The sequence below is a fragment of the Mixophyes fleayi genome, chromosome 2, assembly GCF_038048845.1.
Source record: "Mixophyes fleayi isolate aMixFle1 chromosome 2, aMixFle1.hap1, whole genome shotgun sequence".
NCBI lineage: Eukaryota > Metazoa > Chordata > Amphibia > Anura > Limnodynastidae > Mixophyes > Mixophyes fleayi.
This window is the reverse complement of record NC_134403.1, coordinates 316,617,587-316,635,005: the sequence shown is the minus strand read 5'-3', so window position 1 is coordinate 316,635,005 and position 17,419 is coordinate 316,617,587. Positions and strand designations below refer to the sequence as shown.

General features: G+C 38.2%; 1 protein-coding gene across 1 annotated transcript in view; it reads left to right on the top strand.

Annotated features, from left to right (window-relative positions):
* Nucleotides 1-17,419, top strand: part of SMTNL2 (smoothelin like 2) — an 88,439-nt gene that overhangs the window by 38,841 nt on the left and 32,179 nt on the right. Inside the window, exons 2-5 of the mRNA XM_075196667.1 lie at nucleotides 8,094-8,181; nucleotides 8,436-8,657; nucleotides 10,684-10,743; nucleotides 11,398-11,464. Coding sequence (XP_075052768.1) covers nucleotides 8,094-8,181; nucleotides 8,436-8,657; nucleotides 10,684-10,743; nucleotides 11,398-11,464 — 437 coding nt within the window. The remainder of the gene's footprint in view (nucleotides 1-8,093; nucleotides 8,182-8,435; nucleotides 8,658-10,683; nucleotides 10,744-11,397; nucleotides 11,465-17,419) is intronic.

Here is a 17,419-nt window from a genome sequence, read left to right as displayed (position 1 = left end):
GCCTTTGGAAGTACTGCAAGAACTGCTCGTCGGGAGCTTCATGGATTGGGTTTCCATGGCCGTGCAGCCGCATGCAAATCTCAGATCACCATGCGCAATGCCAAATGTCGACTGGACTGGTGTAAAGTATTGGACTCTGGAGCCATAGCAATGCTTTCTCTGGAGTAACGAATCATGCTTCACCATTTGACAGTCTGACCAATGAATCTGGGTTTGGTGGATGCCAGGAGAACGCTTCCTATCCAAATGTGTACTGCCAACTGAAAACTTTGGCAGAGATGGAATAATGGTCTGGCACTGTTTTTCATGGTTTTGTTGGGCCTGTTAGTCCTGTGAAGGAAAATCTTAAAGCTATAGCATACAATGTCTTTTGTATTGAATTGTGTGCTTCCAACTGTCACAAACATTTGAGGAAGACCCTTTCCTGTTTCAGCATGAAGCAAGATCTATAAAAAAAATGGTTTTCCATGTTCGGTGTGGAAGAACTTGACTTGCTCGCACAGAGCCCTGACCTCAACCCCATCGAACACCTTTGGGATGATTTAGAATGCAGACTGCATGTCAGGCCTTATGGCCCAACATCAGTGCCTGACCTCACGAATGCTCTTGTGGCTGAATGGATGTAAATCCCCAAAGTCATGTTACAAATTCTAGTATTAAGCCCTCCCAGGAGAGTGGCGGCTGATATAGCACAAAGTGGGCCCAGCTCCATGGGCACGGGATTTGAAATTAGATATTCAACAAGCACATCTGGATGTAATGTTCAGGTGTTCACATACTTTTGGCCATGTAGTGTATATTTTTATCCTTGAAATGAAATCCTCCAGTGTAAAAACAAACAAACCACACTAGTTAAAATATGTACAAAACCTTGTATGTTGCCCTTGATCTTTAGAGAACTTTTAAATCACATTAATTGATACATCCCAAAGCTTCCCTGCAGGGTGGTGTGATATGGGGCATATTTATCAAGGGCCAAAAGCCCTATTATTAGTCAAATTGCGTGTTTTCACCTGGTACACCAAAGTGCAAAGGCATGGGGAAGCCTATCTAACAATTACTGATGCCTGTTTAACAATTTACTATTACTATATTATATAATTATTGCCATCTCAGGATGTCAATAACAAATGCACATGATTGAAAAAAAACAAAACACTTTTCAAGAAGATTTTTTTTACAATTTATTTTTTATGTGTACAACTAAAACTCCAAGCCTGGGCTTTCAGTTCCAGAGCGTATTACTCTTGGAGCATATCCACAGAGACTGATGTGGCAAAGAGAGAAGATTACTCTTACTGCTTCGGGCAAAAGTGAACGCTTGGCAGAAACTCTGTGTACAAGTCCATTCACTTAGAATATTTTTCGTCCTGTGGGCATCAAACCACATTAAATAGGCTTTAGCTTGTAATCAGGCCTAAGATTTCAACTTTTAATAGAGCTTAGAGTTGGAAGGAACACTCAGATGTGTTAGTAGAATATAATTCTATATAACTATTATTCTGTACATTGGTATAGGAGCCTCTTAGAATAGGTTTGATGGTGGTAGAACTTGTGCAGGAGGACTAAGGCATAACTGGGCACTGTGTAAGTCACACTAGCTGAATAAACTGATGTGAACTAGTACAGAATGTTCCTGGCTGAACATCTTCTGATAGAGATCAACTCTGCAAGACTCTTGTTTATTGGTGAGATACTAGATCTGTTTGCTCATATCTTGTGAACACAGATAGGTGCAACTTAGACTTGTAGGGAGGAAACATAGTATCACATTTGTTTTTAATTCATTATGCTCTTTCCATTTCACCGTTTTTAATTCAGTTATTAGACATTTCAATAAACAGCCTATAAGTATAATAGTTTAAAGTTGATAAGGTGAATTTTCAGGCACATTTTTCCAGAAGCATTTGTGGAACAATCCCGTGGGGCAACACTCCAAAAACATACTGGTAGGTTAATTGGCTGCTATCAAAATTGACCCTAGTCTCTGTCTGTGTATGTATGTTAGGGAATTTAGACTGTGAGCTCCTATGGGGCAGGGACTGATGTGAGTGAGTTCTCTGTACAGCGCTGCGGAATCAGTGGCGCTATATAAATAAATGATGATGATGATGATGTTACATTAGCACTTTCATTTTTTTTCATCCTTTCACTCCATCACTACAAATTCTGTCTAAAAGTACTTAGAATGCTAAACCTAAAATAAAAAATTGTTATTTGTAAAAAGAGCTACTATTGCAGCTGTGCTCCGGTGGAGGAATTACTTTTCTTAAGCACAGCATTCTTATTGCCTGTATCTAAGTAAGATTTAGCTACATGTGTGTGGCCATATAAGGCAGATCCAGTTAGTGCAGTCAGACAATGAATGCACAAATGGTCGGTTTCTGGTCATCCTCTGACTTCATTCACTGTCACAGATCAATGTCTGATTGATCCTTTTCCGTTGTGGCTGTGATTAGCTGTCGTTTTTGGCACACACATACAGTAGTTTCCAGACATTTTGGTGTACAATGACCAAATTAGCCATTGGAAGTAGTGTACCTTACAGTTGGCTTATACAAAGGCGCTACTAATACTGTTCACAAATACATGTGAATGTTTTAGGAGGTAATCAGAATTGAATAGATTAGAGATAAAGTGAATGTGCAGGGAGTTATTTTCCTACACAAAGCAGACTTCCTGTCCAATATTCCCATTGCTGCCCCACAGCTATCCTATGCCCAGGCTGACCTATCTCAAGGTCTATCAAGGTGTGGGAACTTATGCATATGTATCAGTGAATGTTTTTATTAACTTTTAACTTTTATTAGACAACTTATGGTTTAGGTTGAGTGCACTTTAAAGGGAAAGTCCAAGTGTCTTTACCTGCCCCGAGCCTACTATGGCTCAGTTCAAATTGTGCACTTTAATGTACTGTTAATAAATGAGCCCTTCTAGATCTAAAATGGCTGCAGACAGACAACAGTAACTTGCAGCTAGTTGCATGGAAAATAGAAATGCAAAATCAGAAATCAAGTTACGTTAGAATATGGGAATGTCTACATATTATATTGTGAATGTAACAAGATGCATTATTATTCTGGAGCCGTCCTTCAGTCCAATCAAGACACCAAATTAGAAATGAAATGTGTAACCTTTTATCCAACTTATGTCAAATTTGTGTTGCATTTGGGCCATTCTAGTAGTTTGTTCTGCAATGTTTTTATAAAGGGCTCTTGGCACAGTGTTGCTTGTACTAGGGTCTGACTGTTCTCCATCATGGATCCCTGTCTGAAAATCATGTGATACAAATGTGGGACAGGGATTTTTCTTTAATCAGGTGGGATCACTGTTTTCTTTTGGAAATACTCTTTCAAAAAATCAATAGATGGCGGGGGAAAGAAAATAGTAAGTAATTCATTTTTCTGCTGTCCATTGAACATGTCATCCCAGACCTGTGTGTGCGTAATATATAGAATTTCCCTACATTTCCAAGAAATTGAATATAATGCTTTGTATGATGTTTGTAAACCGCTTTACTGACATAGATGACATCCCATACATCACATTGTAATAAAATATTTGTAGCATTTTTTTTTTTTTTTACTTTTTCTTTGCAGTCCGTGTCCCAGTGGTTTTAGTTGCGTTTATTCGGGGGCGTTAGGTTTCAGTGCTTGAGATACCGTGACAAAGCCACAAAGGACTGACATGGAAAGTGAAACCTCTCACAATGCTGCAGGCTGAATGCTAATGTGATAGTGAAAGCTGCCCATTCTGCAAAGCACTGAGGTTCATATTCTATACAGAATACACAGTTTACTCATTAAAGAGCTAGCTCATTTGCAGATCTCCCCTCTACTTAGTTTGTAGGATAATAAAACCACCTAGTGATAATAATCAATATAGCTATTCATGTTATGGTGCTGGGACAAAGGAAACAATTATACTGGTTGTGTGTGGGTTTAATATTGCATAATGCCTGAAGCTCTGTGTATAATTTACTGAATGGTGCGGCATTCTTCCATTGCTCAGCTATGCAGCCTACTCGGTGGGGGATTTTTTCATATTTTTAGAATACATTTAGGAGCAGAGCCACCAAAAGGGAATTTCGGTCCCCGGTACAGCATCTTCTTGGGGCCCCTTCCATAGCCACCAAAGGGGGTGTGACTAAGTTGGTGGCTCCTCCCACTGCACAGGTAGGACTGAGCTCTGTACTTTGTACCTGCTCCACTGTTTAAAGAAGTACTGCAGCATGGTTTTTATAGCCAGGATCTCGGGCATCTTTGTATTTGAAAATTGTTATTCAAATCTTTGTGAGGATGTGCTTGCATAACTCCCAACATATCTGTCCCCAGCAGTAGGGTAGGGGGCGTGGGCACGTCTCAAAGGGGGTGTGCTTATGTCACAATGGGCACTTGATCACGCCCCAAAGGGGCTACCTATCGCTTCTGCCCATGACATACCTCCCTCGCCTCCAACATTCCCAACTGCGAGACAAACACAGAGCCCTAAAATCGGGACAGTTGGGAGGGATGGACTTGTAGAACAATTAAGATGCCGCAGGTGGTAATTCCAGACTCAGGACCTGTAGTTTGCTTCATATGTTCAGTAAGATACTATGCTTGATGATGGGGACTATGTAACCTCGAAGGCTTGCAAGTTAAGTCTGTTTAGTTAGCTAATAAGCGTATCACTTTAATTGTTTGTACAGGGTTTTGCTACTTCCGTTAAAAATCCACAAGCACATAAATCCTTTGTTATGACCATACATAAAATTCATTCATATCAAGGGAAACGTTTCTGTCTGGGGAAGTTGATTTTTTTAAAGCACTGCAAGAAGGATATGACCACCAAACAAAACCAGAATATGGTTTTCTGTTTTATTTTTAATTATTTTATTTTTCAGTATCTTGCAAATAAAAAAAATAAACACTAGTCTTTTTTTATTGCTATTTGAATTTCAGATCTACGACTTAATAAAACCAATATGTTTTTATCCCATTCTGGAATTATTTTACAGTATGAGTCCCCACCACAACTGCTGGGAGGATATATCACCCTTTTGTTCTTTATTTACTTCTGTGTCTTTCTGTCTCCAATTTCAAAGTCTGCCTCATATTCTAGATTCTAGATTTTATACTGCCCTCCAGAATTCTATTAACAGTGGTTATATATTTTAATGATTATATCATGTGACCCCTGTCCCTTCTCTCTGAGCTGTACATGTGCAGCTCTTGAAGTCTTTCCTGTTCTGCAACCCATGCACCATTTTATTAACCCTTCTCTGATTTATTTTTTTTCTTCTTTTATTAATGTATTATTGGAGAGGAGGCCTCCAGAAGCATACACACGAGATAGGGTTTGCAGAACTGTACACTCTGCAAATGCTATAATGCTTTCTAGAAAAAAAAATGTTACATATACACAATTCTAGGATTGTTGGAAAAGATTAAGAAAAGAAAAGTTCTCCAGTCAGTTCATTGAAAGGGGTTTTAAATTTCACAACTAGGCCTAAATGCTATCTGCTGGGCTTAGGCCTCAGGCACATGGCTGCTATTTTCAACACTGTGCTCCCTCAGCCGTGAATGCAGCACTACAGCAGCCAAGATTTGGGATTATTAATCTCTAGTTAAAATGGAGCCTTACATGGGCATACCTACCAATATGTCTGTCTCCGGCAGCAGAACAGGGGGCGTGACCTTGTCGCATTGGGGCGAGGCCACGCCACGCCCCCCAAAACACAAAATACACAAAAACGGTTTGGTACTTGGAAATAACCTTATAGTGAGAACTCCAGAAACCAGATGATTCAAGACTTCAAACACTAGACCCATTATTCCATATAGACCAGCACTGTGTTTCAAACCTAGAAATAAATAATTCTTACCCCTGATTTACACATTTTTGTTTGTTTACTGCATATATCAGAGATGATGAAAGCATTGGTTAAGGATATGCACTTGTATGGTGTAGTTTAAACAACAGGTGAGTTATGTTTTTCTCTTAATAAAAGTAGCAATGTGCAATTAAATTGGTCACCTACATGGTAGAGAAGGTAAATTGAATGGTGTAATGTACAATTTTCGGCGTTAAAGCATTAAGAACAAGTGGAAATGCACGTCCTCTCTTGTAATTGAAAACCCTCCATAGAGTTAAATCTTTTCATAATTCTGGGTCGATCAAAATGAGGAAGGTAAGCAAAAAGACTTTTGCCATTGGGAGAAGGACATGAATGAAGAACAAGTAATAAGAGACGCAGATAAGTCTGTCTTTTTATATTTCTGGTACGCTTAATCACAAGTGGAGTGTGCAGTGTGGTGGTGGGATCCTGATTGTACTTGAATATTCTCACCTCACCTCCACTGAAGTTCTGTAGCTATGAAATCACAGTGATTTAGAGGTTAAAGGATTCACTTTACCCGGATGAGGCTGTGCAGACCCTAGCGGCTATTTGTACCCTGTTACTTTCTAATATAGTCTAACTCTATACACTGGCATTATCACGGATTCCAGGGGATAAGATGACAATTCACAGTATTTTCCCTGTACAACCCATCGGAATTAGAATATAAAAGTCTATCAAAATTTTCATCACATGTTGTTGGAACAGTTATCATGATTATAGTGAATCCTGGCTGAACTAACTAGTTTGCCAGGAATTCCTGATGTAACAGATTAGTGTTTTTATGTTCATTTTGATAACCTTTCTTAACATATACTTGTATGTACACGTGACTTTTGTACAGTATCGCTGTAACCTGTGTACTTAATAATCTTTTTAAAAAATAGAAACTGCAGAACTTCTCAAGGACATCACTATGAACATGAACACCCACTACATTCTTTGAGAATTTGCCTCCTGAAATACATTTTACAGTGCATGTACGTGATAACATCCTGTTTCTCTGGCCTCCCCTGTGTGGTGGTGCTAGTAGGTACTTGTTACCAGCCTTTTATATACAGTCCTGCATTACTGTAAGGGAAAAGATGATTCAAAAGCTCCCACCTTCTTTTATTTGAAATATACTGTATATAAACTAACTAGTGTTGCCTAGTTTCAAAACATTGACATTTCCCAATATAGATCCTGTTTCTGCATTTCAAGATTTTTGGTTTACTTAAACATAATTACAGTGCTAGCTTTTGATGGTAATGTACGGAGAAAGCATTTATACATCTATGACATAAACACGAATGTAATTATTAAATCAACAAATTGCTTTACAGATATAATCGACATCCATGTTGTTGCATGTTTTATTTCAGTAAAACAGAATGAAGAAATTATATTGCATACCCTACTTACCTGTATGACTCGCTGTGATGGGCATAGAATGAGCGCCCGCCTGTGTGATTTCATGTGGGTCTGCAAATTAAATGATACCTTTTAATGGCTAAGTGATTTCACACATGATGCAGACAAGGGGTCTTGATGTCTGAAACGCTGTCAATATCTATGGAAATAGTTAACTATTAAAGGTATAAACTACTAATTTCTTGCTGTTGATCTCTGCTGTGATCCTGCACCATTTGAAATTGTTCCAAACATTGGTAAGGGTGAGCCAGGGGTGATATCTTATAAACATTCCTAGATAATTGTTTTTAAAAAGTAAAGTTGAAGGACTAGGTGGTTGTTTTGGTTAATAAAATAGAGACCAGGTCACGTAGAAAATACCTTGTGAATATTGCAGCATTGTTTGGGAGCTGTAGATCGTAAGTTCTTGGGGTCTGTTGTGGTTTTTTTGTGGGGTTTTTTTTCTTCTTTGAATGTTCGTTTGGTTACTGGAATAGCAATAACACACACACACACACACACACACACTTAAAGTTATTAGTGTCACTCTCGCGTTTTCTTACAACTTGACATTGATGTAATTAGTGGTAAGCTTTGACTGACTCAGTGTAGTTTTAATTTAATCCCTCCACTTTGCATAGTAATATCTCCTAAAGCCCTGGCTAGCCATCCAGTGTGAAAATGTTTTGTTTACTTCTAAGCCTGTAGAATCCTACTGTTATTCACGTTGACATAATCTGTATGCTTATGCCTTAAATGTGATTGCTAATCTTAAACAAGGTGGCAGATTCACGTTATCTTTGCTTGATTTCCTTGGCAGAGCGTCATGCCAGAGGCACACAACGACATTGATGCTACAAAACCAACCAACAATTCAGTTGTTGAAAATGGACACCAACCTCTGTCTGGTATGTATCTAAAAAACGGCAGGAACATAACATACTATTTGGATGTAAATTTTTCTCATGAAGGATAGTAATATCCTTTTAGACACACTTAATCAAAACTGGCATAGATTTTTCTGTTTGGACCTGAAGCCATATCGTTGTAGAAACTTTACTGGCTTCAGTCTATATTTTGCCACCAATGTGCTTAGTTTGAGAGATTTTGGCACTTCAAGCATTACTTTCAACCTAATACCTTTCCTGGGCATATTCAACAGACCAGGTTAAAGTGGCACCAGAAGTCGTCCCTGTTGCACCCACCCCTCCATCACAGGAGCACACGCCAGCAATGTCTGTCAGAATGCCACACATGCCCGTCACCGCAGTAACCAAAGTATGTGGAGAGGCTCACTCCAGCACATCCAATGGCAACATCCGTCTCCAAGCACCAGAGCCCAAGAGTCCTGTGGAAATATCACCAAAGCAAAGCGGAACACAAGGTGAGGACATTCATTAATACCTCCCAAATCAACAGACAATGCTGCTAACACACTGTGGAATCAGAACCTCGGCTACATTACTTGCATATCTGGTCTAATCTGGCATTACTAACATTTATTGAGTTGATATTTTACATTTTTTTTTTGTGGTTATATGCTTAACTTACGTGTTATTAGTTGTATTTATTTTTTACAAAGCAGGAAACCTTAATCTATGGGTCACGTTCCAAATTCCGAGATACCATACTGTATAGGATGCATGTTCTTATACACTATTTTACAAACCTGCAGCATTCTACAGGCAGATAAGCTAATTATTAATTATAATTTAATATTATTGTCATACAAGCCCTGATTTCGTATTCATTAGCCATTTTTTTGAACAACGACCTATTTAATGTGCAGATAAGAGCGAAAATCTATCGCTCTCTTTCCATTCCAAACACATAATGCCAGTTCCTGTATAACTAGTTCTGTTATTTTACTCTCCCCTTTTGTTACATCTTTTGTTTCGTTATAAGCTAGTTAAACAGTGTTAGGTAAATCTTACATGACTGCTCAAGCTATCAATCTTGTTCTTTTCAGGCAACAAAATAGCATTATCACACCTCTGTAACTGATAATTAGTTGAAAATTGAAGAGTAGTATAAAAAAGTAACATATCTGTATAGTAGTTCAGTGCTGCTACTCTTTCCATCATTCAAGAGTACTGTAGACTACAGTCTAGTACAGTGCAGCACCAGCTGAAAGAGTAGCCTACCTACAGCTAAATACAATGCTTCTTTTTGTCCAACTTATTATTTAAGAAGTTGACCACTAGAACACCCTTCATCATTAATAGGTGCCCTACACATGTAGCGCATACTTGCCTACTTTTACACACTGAAGTCCGGGAGATCCCAGACAGGGAGCGTAACTAGAGGGCGGGAGGGGGCAGGACGCGGTCAATCGCGTCATTTTGGCCTGATGTTTTGATGCGGGGGTGGAGCCAAAATGACGAGATTCACTGCGAAATCGCATTATGGCCAGGCATTTGCTGGATGCCAGAGAGTTGCCTGCTCTCCAGGTAGTCCGGGAGACCGACCCGGATTTCGGGAGTCTCCTGGACAGTCCAGGATAGTTGGCAAGTATGATGTAGCGATTTCTAAAGGGTCCATCCTCTGAGGCCCTTAATGTTTCAATGCATTTAACACAGCTCTCCTCCATGAAGAGGACTTTCATAACCGAAGCTCTGAAAGAGGGATATATATTAAACCTGCCACAAAGTATTTTTGGGACTGTATCTCTTGACTGGACATCTGCCATCGACAACACAATAAATGCTGGGGACTTCCTCTTTGCTCTAACAGCAGGGAGCAATTGTGAATTGAAGGTTGGGGAGGGACTCCCACCGAATCACTTGGATGGACACCTAATAAAGAGGGCCATTTATCCTAAAGTAGACCACTCCTTTTAAACTCTTCCTGGACTATGGTTTTAAATGGGGCCACGTAATGATGCCCTTCTTATAACTGAACATCTGCACTATTTATGTATTATCGCTAAATACAAACAGTACTGGAGTTAAGAAATAAACCCAGAAGTTTCTGGTTGGCCTAATTAACATTACATTGTACAAATTTTAAGGAAAGTGCAGATTTCATATTCTCTTGTATATTTATTTATACAATTGTATGTGAGTTGTTTGATCAATTTTGGAAGTGTATCTATTCATTTACACCATGATCTACTGGCGTAGACAGCATTTATCCAATCAAACTTACCCTTCTGCTTTAGTTAAAGCTGCAGTGTTTTGTTATAGTGGTTGTTTCATCCGGCTTTCAGTAAAGAATGTTCAGACCTGAGAATTCCATGATCTGCCCCCGCTCTCCTCTGGTACAGTCTTGTACGTTTTAATGTTCTGTCGAAGCAGGTGTTGTATGGATGACATCATTCTGAATACATGCTTATGACCTGGTTAATGTATAGATGAAGTGTTCGTATCTAAACACTTTTATTGTATCTCTCTGTTTTGTATAACTGCTAGGTGCTGTCAGGACATGGAATGCTAGCGTCGTCAGGACAATGGGTGTAACAGCAAGCTCTGGTGAGAATACTCTCGTGTTTCTTCTCAAACTCTTTATACCACTTAGCGCCATAAGGCAGAGGATTATCCGATGACATGTGAATATATATTTAAATGTAAACTATTGGTATCACAGTTGATACCTATGACTTTAATGCACTACAGGAATGATATTTCCAACACATAATCCCAGGAAAGTGAAATTTGTATATACTTGTCATTCAGTAACCTTCTCTTTCAGTGTAAACCTCTGCCCTAACAATGTGTAATAGCAACGTAGTGTATTATTGATAACACATTCCAGAAAATATCACTGACAGCCATGAGGCTAAGAAAATATACTTATATATTTATCTTTCACTGAGAACCAAGATTTCACTTTCTAGTAAATCAGTCTGCAAGTAATACAAATCAGTGATAAAACACTTACTTGCGTCATGTCCATTAAAAAAAAATGGCATCTCTATATAACCATTCCGCAAAGAGTGTTTGCAATGCAAAAAGAGGTTTTGGCAACAAACATTAAACTATTCTCATTCATTCTACATACGTATACAATATGTATAATTTTAATGTCTATTATGGAATTAATAATAAACAATAGATTGTATCATGCAAGGAATTATTTCTAGGTGTTGGGCAGATTTAATGATTTGTTTTTACATTTCTTTTCAGAGAAAACCACTGCTACGAAAACAGCTCAGAGTTACAGTGTTACAAATTCCTCCGTAATCAGTGAAAGGTAAATCTTATTACTCAACTGCTTAAGTACATGTTCTCTCTATCACCGTACAACAAGAGCATCATGGCTCTAGAGATTCATATATGGCTCATGTATGAAAACGTTCTGTGGCTGCCATCATATAAGGATTTAAAGTGCTAGCTGTCCCAGTATTCAGGTGCCCATTGGTGTAAAACCTTTCCACTGCTAGTCAATAAACCCCATAGTAATTCTTTACGATGCAAGTCCAGTTTTTCCATTGTAGGAGCAAAGTTTGTGTAAATGCTTATATGTGTGTATAAATAAATACCATTGTTTTCCATAGCACTATAGGAAACACACCAAAGCTGAAATAAAGTCATAAGTAAAATGTAAATGATGACAGCAGATTTCTAAAGAAGTCTATGAAGAATATATTTTGTTTTCTACTTAAATCTTATTAGTTTTACATTCTCTTAACACCGTCTTCCAAAACCTTCCCACAATTTGTGTGACATTTCCAGTTTAGTGTAGTGATATTAACATTTGTTTGATGACCTTTATTGAGAATCCATGATCTAAATAGAAGCTGCTATTCAGACAATATCACCAACATAAAAGAAGTGTGCCATGTTCTGCAACCTAATGGAATGGACACATGACAGACTGCAGGGCACAGATGGTTTGGAAGCAGTAAGGCATTGTGTTGTGAAGAGATTGCGGCATACTGTGAAATAAGAGAAAATAAAAGTGAGAATAGAAATTGGATCAAATTGAATCATGGAAATAGTGGTTGAGTGAATAAAGAAGTGCCCGGAGGCTGAAAATGATGCTCTATAGATGAACCTCCATATGGGTCCTGCAGATCTGCTGCTGTCTTTTGAAGACTTAAAATAATCTTATTCCTACACAATTGGTTTAAAAAACAAAACACCAGAAGTTCCAACCTGCAATGAACTTTCAAGGTACATATTTCAATGGCGCATGAAAGGATTAAATTCCAGAAATCATTCTCAGCCAGTGTGCCAAGATACAAATTAATGCCGTAATAATGGGCTGAATGCGTCATTGTACATTTAGAGTCAACAAAGGGAAAATATTGAGAGGTTAAATATAAACTATGGGCAGCACGGTGGCTTAGTGATTAGCACCTCTGCCTCACAGCACTGGAGTCATGAGTTTGATTCCTGACCATGGTCTTATCTGTGTGGAGTTTGTATGTTCTCCCTGTGTTTGCGTGGGTTTCTTCTGAGTACTCTGGTTTCCTCCCACACATTTCAAAAACATACTGGTAGGTTAAATGGCTGCTCTCAAATTGACCTTAGTGTGTGTATGTGTGTGTTAGGGAATTTAGACTGTAAGCTCCAATGGGGCAGGGACTGATTTGAGTGAGTTCTCTGTACAGCGCTGCGGAATTAATGGCGCTATATAAATAGCCGATGATGATGATGAAGGGTATAATAGGTAAACAGTGCAGCTAAGAGATATACTCTCAATCAGGTGATATTTATTACAATATTTTACATTGGTGAGTTAAAAAATAAATAAATAAATGTCCAAATGTCAGGTGTGTCACAACATCATAAAGTTTAGGAACCTCTTCCCTTACCTCCAGGCCCCTTATCGGCCGCACCACCTGCTCCCATGTTAGTTTCTCCACTGACACAGTACCAGTGCTCTGTTTTTCATGCAGAGTGGTGCCACATGTAATATATAGGTATTGCATATAATGCAGCTATGCTCAAGAACTCCGCTCTGTATCCTCCGCGATCTCAGAGGTGACGGATGATTTCAGCACAGAGAGGATGGATGGGAGCAGGGCAGCATTCTGCATGGTAAGGATTACTTTCATTATCATTGCATCACTCAATGTCCTCCCTCTACCTCCTCCGGTCACGCACCCCAATTTACGGCCACGCGAAGCAGCCAGCAAAGGCAAAGATAGAGCAAAGAATCGGGCTGCGCCTTTTCCCTCCATATTTGCCTTGATACATAAACCCTTAGCAGGAATTTGTGAGGACATTAACAAGGAGCAAAATGATAAACATCAAATTGTTTTATTCATAAAATAATGTAGCGATGTGAAAAATCGTCATTGCAGTTTGTATGTAGTTTGTAACCAACATTAGTGTCATCCAACCTTTATTGTAAACCTCTTGAATTAATAAATGCAAATGGTTTCATGGACCAGTAAGACTTACTCAGCCGTAGTCTAGAAAAATAAAATATTAACTAAATGTCTACAGGGAGTTTTAAAGGAAACATAATAAGGTGTTTTGAAAGACATACTATGTAAAATAACCACAAAGGTTATAAATTACAGCAGTAGCCTATTTTAAAACAGAAGGGATTTACACAATAGAAGCCATTGTTCCATGTCTTGCGCTAATGAGGGCTAATAAGCTTGAAATACCTGATGCAATTTGAATATATGACACTCTATATTTGGCTATATCTGTCCTATAAACAGGTGGTTCTGGATGCATAGTTGGCCTACTGTAACATACAAGGAATGATTTTCATTTTCCTGTCCACAATTCATTTCAGTTTGGAGTGCCAAATTATGTTATGTTATATATCTTCGCTTTTAAGAAGGTTAATACTCTACTTTACTTACAGTGGAGGGTTTTCAGTTCCTTTTAACCCACCTCATCCTAAAACAAGTCTTTCACCTTAGAGGCCATTGTTCCACATTTTGCACTAAAGTAATGTTATTTTGTAGCAGAGATCTGGAAAGACTTACTGAAAAGTACTACTGCCCTTGGAAGGATCAGCAACGACCTCTGATCATGGACAGTCTGCCGTGGTGCCCATGGTATTATTTGCCCCCAGGTTGGTGACTTGGGGGTGCCAGAAGTGGGGGACCCCACCTACCCTTCAGCTCTGCTGATACCTCTGTTGCTAAGGCATTCGTGGAACTTTATGCAGCATCCTGCTTTAATGCGCAACTCTGGCCCAAATCACAGAGGGGGGACCGTTCTGAAAACTATGTAACTGTAGAAAAGGTGGTATTGCCCATAGCAACCAATCAGATGTTTGCCTAATTTTTTTAAACTACTAGAGAAATGACAGCACCTGGTTGCTATAGATGCTACTTTTCTACACAGTTATCTGTGAAGTAATTTTCAGAAATGTATTCCATTTCACTTGCATATCTTACAGGCACTTCATAATATAGTTAAACTTGCCAAGGCTAATTTTCATGGGTTTTATGTCAGGTCACCAAAAATCCCATTTTCCTTTTTATATGCCAGACTACTAAACCTTCTATACTGTAACTGTCGTCTCTGAAAGATCTATATTTCCCAAGAAGACTACATTTATATACACCTGGCAGCTTCATTATTACACCCAACAGCATTATTAAATTAAAACTATATGACAAATAACACAAATGTTAATGTGTTTTGAAAAGAAAGGAAAAAATATGTAATGAAGCCTTTTATTTTATGCAATTTATATTTTTTCTTTGCTTTGTGAGTTTCTAAAATTTTAATGACTAGGAATATGGTGGCAATAACACAAATATGCTGCAACTGATGGAAATCACATATTCGCTTTCAATAGAAACGGTGGCCACACAAATGAGGCTACATTTTTCCACCATATTTTCCATCCACTGCACTGTGTGTGGCACCACAATTATCCAATCAGGATTGTAACCCACAGCAACCAATCAGAATTCTTCTTTTATTTACTAAACTGCACTGGACAAATAACAGCTATGTTATGATTGGTTGCTATTGGTTACAGCTAATTTATGCAAATAGCACAATTTATTTTTTACTTATGCCCCAGTACGTGTCTGGAGAACTGGTTAAATTGACAGATCTGTGTGTGTGTGTGTGTGTGTGTGTGTGTGTGTGTGTGTGTGTGTGTGTGTGTGGTTGGCTTTAGAGTAAATAATCAGTTAATCGCTTTGGGTTACAGCACATTTATATTTGTAACACTGTGCTTTTAAGTATGCCTTTGTGTACCATTCTATAGGAAAATTGGTCATTGAGAGGTTGGAGATGATCATTTCTCCTTTCTAAGCTGTAAATTTGTTCTTGAATGATCCCACCCTATAAACTAAAAGCAATAAAAACTGTGAGAAGAAAAAATAACATCTGTAATCCCCTGACCTGTTACCACAAGTGTGTGACAAATTCTCCGCACCCCGCCGGTCTAGATTCCTGTCACAAAGGAAGTGCTTCTTCCATCTCTCTTCGACTGTGAAGATAGCAATCACAAACAAATCCTAATGAATAACTTTCATTAAACTTTAAACAAAAACATAAAAATAAAAGACGGTACCCACCCTCAAACCAGCTCTTCTGGATATTCCAGGTATCAATATGGCTCCAAGCCCCAGCCTGCCACTCATACGCAGTGCAGAAAATGACAACAAGGACTGATTAATGGCTTGGCCTGGAGATAAGGACACATCGTGGCGCTCAAAAGAAATGAATGTCTTTACAATGGCTTGGTGGAAATGTTTGCACATGCAATAAATCTTACATCACTGTGACAGTAATTAGAGCCCAGGACAAGGCGTGCGTACAAGTCACATTGAAATATGCACATCTTCATTTTGAAGATACTGTACATAAAAATAGTTTTGAGATCTATAAAGAATGTAAAATAAAAAAATTAGCGAACACATAGTAGCTGCTCATTGGATCATATGATCTCCATAATGATTGGGATTGAGACACTTTGTAAATATTTCTCTATATGTAGAAACCAGCAGTCCATAAGTTGCAGGAAAAAATTTCTTTGGTCCTGGAAGTGTTTACCACTAACTAATATTGACCAAGGGCCTGGTTCATTAAGGATCTTAACTTGAGAAACTTATTATTTCAGTCTCCTGGACAAAACAATGTTACAATGCAAGGGGTGCAAATTAGTATTCTGTTTTGCACATAAGTTAAATACTGATTGTTTTTTCATGTAGCACACAAATACTTGATAGCTTATTTGAACACTGAAATTTAAAGTTGATATTTGTGTGCTACATGAAAAAACAGTCAGTATTTAACCTATGTGCAAAACAGAATACTAATTTGCACCCCTTGCATTGTAACATGGTTTTGTCCAGGAGACTGAAATAATAAGTTTCTCAAGTTAAGATCCTTAATGAATCAGGCCCCGAGTGAACAATAATCACTTCCCTTCTCCTATGTACTGGATGCCAATCTCAGTATCTTTTCTTATTTTGTTAACATTTATAGAAGATGAGTATTCACAATATATTATAATTTATATTATATATAATTATGACCATGTTTATTGGTGATACCATGTTTGACTAGTTCAGCCTTGCGTGTAATGTGCCTACACTGGGCGAGTGGTAATTTAGCCATGGAAGTTGTATTAAAGTGTTACTGACAGGTAGACTACGTTGATTAGCTCATGTGGTTGAATGCTGGACTGCCCACTTAATCCCATCTTTCCTTGTAAGGCCTAAGTATAATACATCTTATAATTACAGTGAGGTCTGTGATACATGTGTCTACATCTCCTGCCCCACTGCAATGTATGCAATTAATCATGTGGAAAGTTTTTGAGTGACATTGTTTCAAGACCCTTGAGTGAAGCAGCTACTTCTAAGGGCTGAGGTCTCTTTTTCCATTATTTGGTTTACTCTGTGTGTTTAATTTTCCTCTCTCTGTTATTTCAAATAGGAAAGAAAAGCTCTTAGTCTGTCACTTTTACCTGCTCACCATTGTAATTATCACACTGCTATTTCCTAAACTAAACACACTGTGAAATGGGATCAAAACACTCATTGAAAATGAACAGTGTAAATTCCACTGTAACCAAAAGAAAGCGCTCTGAGAAGAAACTATTTTAATTAAAAATTATAATGTCGGGCTTAATCATCGTGTAGTGTTACAGATGTTAGTGATCTGTAGCTCTCAAGATTTTTGCTATTGAATTTTATACATGTAAAGAAACAAATGTGACGAGTGATCAGAAGCAAAGTTCTATAGTTTTCCTTTATGAACAACTTAA